This window comes from Grammomys surdaster, unplaced genomic scaffold (genome assembly GCF_004785775.1).
Source record: "Grammomys surdaster isolate TR1022 unplaced genomic scaffold, NIH_TR_1.0 202934, whole genome shotgun sequence".
In the NCBI taxonomy this organism is placed as follows: Eukaryota; Metazoa; Chordata; class Mammalia; order Rodentia; family Muridae; genus Grammomys; species Grammomys surdaster.
The window spans coordinates 6,222-12,132 of record NW_021624027.1 but is presented as its reverse complement, the minus strand read 5'-3'; the positions used below and the strand labels follow the sequence as shown (position 1 = coordinate 12,132).

The 5,911-nt window shown below is 43.7% G+C and overlaps 1 protein-coding gene across 1 annotated transcript; it reads right to left on the bottom strand.

The window, feature by feature from the left end:
* Positions 1-4,332: 4,332 nt before the first annotated feature.
* Positions 4,333-5,191, bottom strand: LOC114615935 (ribonuclease 2B-like). The gene is made up of 2 exons (XM_028761519.1): positions 5,139-5,191; positions 4,333-4,977 (listed from the first exon to the last, which is right to left on the bottom strand). Exon 2 carries the CDS (start codon positions 4,970-4,972, stop codon positions 4,505-4,507), a length of 468 nt encoding a protein of 155 aa, XP_028617352.1. The 5' UTR covers positions 4,973-4,977; positions 5,139-5,191; the 3' UTR covers positions 4,333-4,504.
* Positions 5,192-5,911: the final 720 nt, after the last annotated feature.

Here is a 5,911-nt window from a genome sequence, read left to right as displayed (position 1 = left end):
CAGGGCCTATAGCAAATCATGGCTCTGAGTTTATTGTTAGAGTGTTTTCTATATTTTATTTAGAAATAGCTGAGAGGAGTTAACAGACAACAGTCCAGATTGCCTTACATGGATAGTTGGTTTTTAAAACGTCAGAAGTCCACAGAATTGATGTTACAAACATTTCTGCATTAAGGTTCATTTTGATTAGAGACCTGTCTGCTCCTGACAGCTTCCTGTCTTGGATTCTAAGAAGAAATTGAGCGTCTTTGGAGTTACTCCAGTTGTGGTGAGACAGCCACTAGGCAAGAATTGCCTCTTTTCATCTACAGACAAATTACTGTCCTGAAAAGGACACACTTGCAGAATAGTAGATTGATTATATCTGCCAAGACAGAGTAATCAGCCCTTAATAATTCTGCATCACTAGGTCTGTCAGATGATCCTGGGCCAGAAGGCTGAAGATCGGATGCTCCAACATTCTGTAGTATAGGGACTGTCCAGGTGTTCAGTGGTCTCTATAAATTGGCTAAGTTTTAGGAGCTAAGCTTTGTGCTTCCCATAACTTCAGCTAATTCAGTCATTCTGGATTTCTGATGGGATTGAAGACTTATACTCTCATAGCCAATCCTGGCTATTCTGGATTTCTGATGGGATTGAAGACTTATAGTCTCATAGCCAATCCCGGCTATTTACTTTGAGAGAAAATACTTGAGAGGATGGTTTTCAGCTGACATTCATTCCAAAGCCAAGAAAAAAGCCAGGTTCGGAGCTAAGTCTTTTAGTGAGGAGAGATGACAGAGGTTCTGGTGACTCAACAAAATGATGGACTGGGTATTAGGTCTTTCTTGTACCTTACTGATACAAATTGGTATAGTTATGCTCTATTGTATTTTGAGAGAAAAGTTTTACCTTAACAGGAAGGGTGATATGTAGGAGGAGCTAAGGTGGGAGGAGTAAGGAGAAGAAGAGGAGTAAAAAGAGGAGGAAGAGCTAGGAGATGAGAGAGAGAGAGAGAGAGAGAGAAGGGGGGGAAGGGAACATGGAAACTACCTATACCAGTCAAAGATAGTTTGTATATCTAGTTTGGGTATTGGGTTACATTTCTGATTGTATGGTTGTCTTGTTATTGAGTATTGCCGAACGTATAAAGCGTTTGATTAACATTTTAAAAATATATATAAATAATAAATAAATAAATAAATAAATAAATAAATAAGAGTGAGAACTTTTGTTAGTGTATGTGAGTAGAGAACAAGAGACAGGAAAGAGCAACCAGGAAAAATGGCTTTGAGTGAGAGAGTAATAGACAGGACCCTGTCCCAGGAGAGTGCTGCTGTCAACAGTGAAGCTCTCTAGAGGATGGGGTGTCTGTGGTGCTGGCTAAAAGCCAATAGAAGTTTTAGATGGCTGTTTACAAGAGATAGCAAACTCAGTCACAGTATTCTGACAGCACATAGGCCTCCCTGTTTCCTCTGAGTCACCCTGCTCCCAGGCAGAGAAGGCTATGGATAGTGTGGCTGGAGCATGTGACTGGAGAGGTTGGAAATGGTGGGGAGAAAGTGACCACAGAATACAGGGCAGGAAAATGCCATGGCCTACAAGGTTGGTGCTGTTATTTGTTTGTTTGGTTTGGTTTTTGCTTTTGTTTTTGGAGACAGGGTCTCAGGTATTGAGAACTAGCCTCAGATTCACAGTGTAGCCCAGGCTGGCTTCAGACTCCCCACCCTCTTGTCTCTACCACAAGACAATGGGATTATGGGATGTTCTGTCTATGCAGTGCTAGGGACAGGACCCAGGATTCTGTACACAGTAAGCAAGCACTGCCAACTGAACTACACCGTCAGCCCCTGCATGCCTGTTGCAAATGTGGACGATCATGCCTGCTCTACTCTGTTGCATGGATCCAAGTCTTATCAGGCTTAGAGCATCAGTTCCCGATTGGAACCCACACTTCCAGTCCTGCCTCCCAGGAGTCACATTCTGCACAACAGAGTGGTGATCTTAGGGTGTATCTGCCCCTGATTAACACAGTTCCTGTGAGCACTGCTGGGAAATCATTTCTTCTTAACCTCCCTAAGGCAGGGTCTGACCTTAAAGGATTCCTGTCCTTTACACAGTTGGTTCTGTCTTAAGGCCTGGGAGACCTGTCAATACAAAACACACACAGATTCCCCTTTGTGTTACTACTCTGTCTGTCCCCTGTACACTCTGCAGGAAGCTTGACTTCTGAATTTCCTGCTGTTTAAGTTCTGCTGGTAATTAGATAATTTAGCACACATTGAGAGCCCTGTTCCTCCTCTGTTAGTTTTGCTATGTTTGATGGTAAATCTAACCATGATCTACCGGGAGAGTTAAAGTAAACTTAACATCTATACCAGACTTGAAAGATGCTTGAGCAGACAAAAGCTTATTTCTTACCAAGTCTTAAAGATAGCATTAGACAATAAAATTAATGGTAAAAATTAAAAAGTTGTTTGTGAGTTCAGCCTGCTCTACAAAGTAAGTCCCAGGACAACCACAGCTATATAGTGAGACTCTCAGGCTGTAACCAATTTCATCTGAAGTCAGTGGATTATGTGAACCCCAGAAGTTCCCCAAATTTAGCATTCATTTGAAAAGTACAGATTCTGCCAAGGACCAGCCTCAGGTTGGTGAGGGTTTTCTGAAAGAAGAGGTGTCTGAGAACGACAAAAACAAACCACTCAAAGTCAAATTGTGGGTCCAAGCTGACAGCCTACATTCCCTGTGTTTTGTTTTCTTCCCTCTCAGATCTACTTTCTCTGGAAATCTCTAGACACCTCTTTAGGTTTTTTGTTTGTTTGTTTGTTTGTTTGTTTGTTTTTTATTATACTATGAATCAACATCCTGTGACCCCAGCCCCTTAATTCTTAGGAAACAGCCAGAACATAGTTTCTTTTAACATTGCATAAGAATTCAGAGATCTGCCTGCCTCTGTCAAGCAGAGAAGGTAAACTAGCTGAGTGGAACCTGAAATTTCTAGGCCTGAAATTACCATTTATTTCTACCACACCTCGGACTAGACTTGCTGTGTCTCAGGCTGACCTTAAACTCAGGAATGTGCCTGTCTTTGTATTTTTCTGAAAAGCAGGTTTATAGTGTAGTTGCCTTTCTTTTTTAGAATTCATGAAGCCCTTCATAATTTATATTGCATTCTTAATTTTCACATAGTCAAGAAATTATGTATTTTCCAACTCATCTTTTTAGAGTTCTTATCCACAGCCTAAAAGGCTGTGCTGAAGGTCACAGTCTGTACCATTCTGCAAAGACATTAGCCACACCTTCGCTGCCTAGACTCATGCTGTCTCACTCAGGTCCTTATGGAGTCATTAAGGTTAACAGGGAGGACATTGCTCATAGGAACATGAAAATATGTATATTATTATACAAATAAGCCTCATGCCATGGCAGTCCACATCTGCTGGTCCTGTCCCAGGAGCAGGAACCCTGTCATTCTGTCCCCACCAAGGCCATGCTAGACTCTGCAATATTCCACACCAACTCAGAAGGACAGAGTCCACAAACAAATCCATTTCCTGCTCAAGAGGAGTGGCTTCCCTGCAGCCATGACTATGGACCACTGAAAACATGAAGTACCACCACTGCCCAGTGGGGAGGATATGCCAAGTACTGCATCTGGGAGCCCAGAAAGAAAATGGAAGCTCAAATCCAGACTGAAAGACAGAAGTAGGGACCTGAGGATGTCACCCATCTGATTTATTCTGCATCTGGCACTGCATGAAGGCTCACTGCCACACCTGCTGATGCTGAGCTCCCCCATGTCCTTAAAGTGATGATACCTTCCTGTCTGACACTGATTTCTAACTTTAGTTCTGTCCTCAGGAGTCAGGGAAGGACCTCTCATTATTCATTTCTTTTCTGTGTGAATTCCTGTTCCCCTATATTGGGATCTGTCCTTCCTGGTTTGCATTGAATGGTCTCACAAGTGACCCCTGAGGATAGCTATGCAGGGAGAGGGTAAGGGACAGCCTCACTGAGATCCCAATTCCCTGGTCTCCTCTCCCAGCCACTTCCTTCCCACAGAGAAGATTCAGGGAAGATGTCCTGTAGGAACATTCTGGAAAGATACCCATCTCTCCTGAGATTCATTTGTTTCCAGGAACTGGTAGATGTCTCAATTGGTATGAGGACTTGCCTTAACACACACACACACACACACACACACACACACACACACACACACTTCTTTCTTTGTGTGTGTCTCTCCACCCTCCCTCTCCCTGTCTCTCCATGTCTCTGTTTCTTTCTCTCTCCCTCTCTTCCCCCACCCCCGTTTCTTTCTGTCAGACACAGAGATACCAGAGATATAGATCAGTATGCAAAGGTGTTTATTGTTTAGCAAAGATCTCTTCAGCTACATTAGTGACAGGGACAGGTTTCATGAGGACAGGTACTGATGTGCAGGGCAGAGAGGAGTTGGTTCTTCATTATTATGATCTTGGCATTAGCAAATGAGCGAAGGTACAACGTGCTGGCACTGGAGCTAAAATACCCTATCCAAGTGAACTGGAACCACTGGATAGATGGGACTGTCCTGTTGAGTTCTGTTGTCACAGGCAACTGTGTAGAACTTCACTGCTCCTGTCGTTTGGTATCTGCATAGGGTATAATTGGTTGCTGGAGTTGTGAGTTTACAGAAAGTTACAGATACCTGAGATGAACTGTCATGACAATTTGTACTTTTCCCGTCTTTGCAGGTTTTATGTGGATTGCCACACACGCGAACAACATCAGCAAAAGTTGTATGAAGAAAACTATTAAAGTCCTTACATCTTCCTGTATAATTGTTAACAACCCGCATAGCATCATAACATCGAGGATAGGCACTATTATAGATATGCTGGATGTTAAACCACTGGGAAGGAGTTGGTCGCTGGCATGAGGCAAGCATTAGGACAAGTCCCAGCAGCAGCAGGAGACAAAGTCGGGACTCAAGCATCTTCAGACCCATGTTTCCTGTGAGAACAGAAGAGTAGTGACTTCTCCCACCCTAGTTCAGTTTTCTCTATCTCTTCCTGAAGGCCCTCTGCTGTCACTGTGAGTCCACAGTGTCACTTCTCCTGGACTCTGTCCCATCACTGCCCTCCTGTCCCAGGCCTAGACAGTCAGTATCTTACCCAGTCTGCGTTGTGGCTCCTGTGGAACTCAGCACTGGTTGTCCTGGAAATCAGGGATAATGGGTGAGGTCCACTTGGGCCCATAGATATACTCTGTGGGTGGAGCTGGTGGCTCAGAGACTTCATCATGAGAACCCACAGATTGGTACATTGCCTGCTTGTGCAACCAGCCTTCTGTTTCTTCACTTGGCCAAGCCATGGTGCTGCTGGCTCCATTGTAAGGAATCAAATTCTAAGTCCTCTTGTGCAGGGCAGTTTGGAGTCTGAATCTAAGCTCTACATAGAAATCTTTCTATTACCTGCTGATTGGCTGCACACTTCAAGACTGTGTTTCAGTAATGGACAGACCAAGATTCCTAGCCTGGCTACACACTTAGAAACAAAGCCTTGGAAAGCCAGAATCAGAATAAATATTTACATTTCTGTCTTTCACCTTTAAAATTATATGATGTTGGGGTATGCAGAGATGACTCAGTGGTTAAGAGAGCACTGATGCTCTCCCAGAGGACCCACATTTGGTTTCAGTACCCATGCTGGGTTGCTTACCACCGCCTCCAACTCCATTCCAGGGCATCTGATGTTTTCTAATAGCATCTGTTGGCATGTTCATACACATGTACAAAGACACACAGAGGCCCATAAGTAAAAATAAGTCTTAGGGATCAGTGAGATGTCAGCGCTTAAGAGAACTTCCCCTCTTCCAGATCCCTTCTCTTCCAGAGGAACCCAGTTCATCACCCAGAGGTCACAACTGCAATTAACTCCAGCTCCAG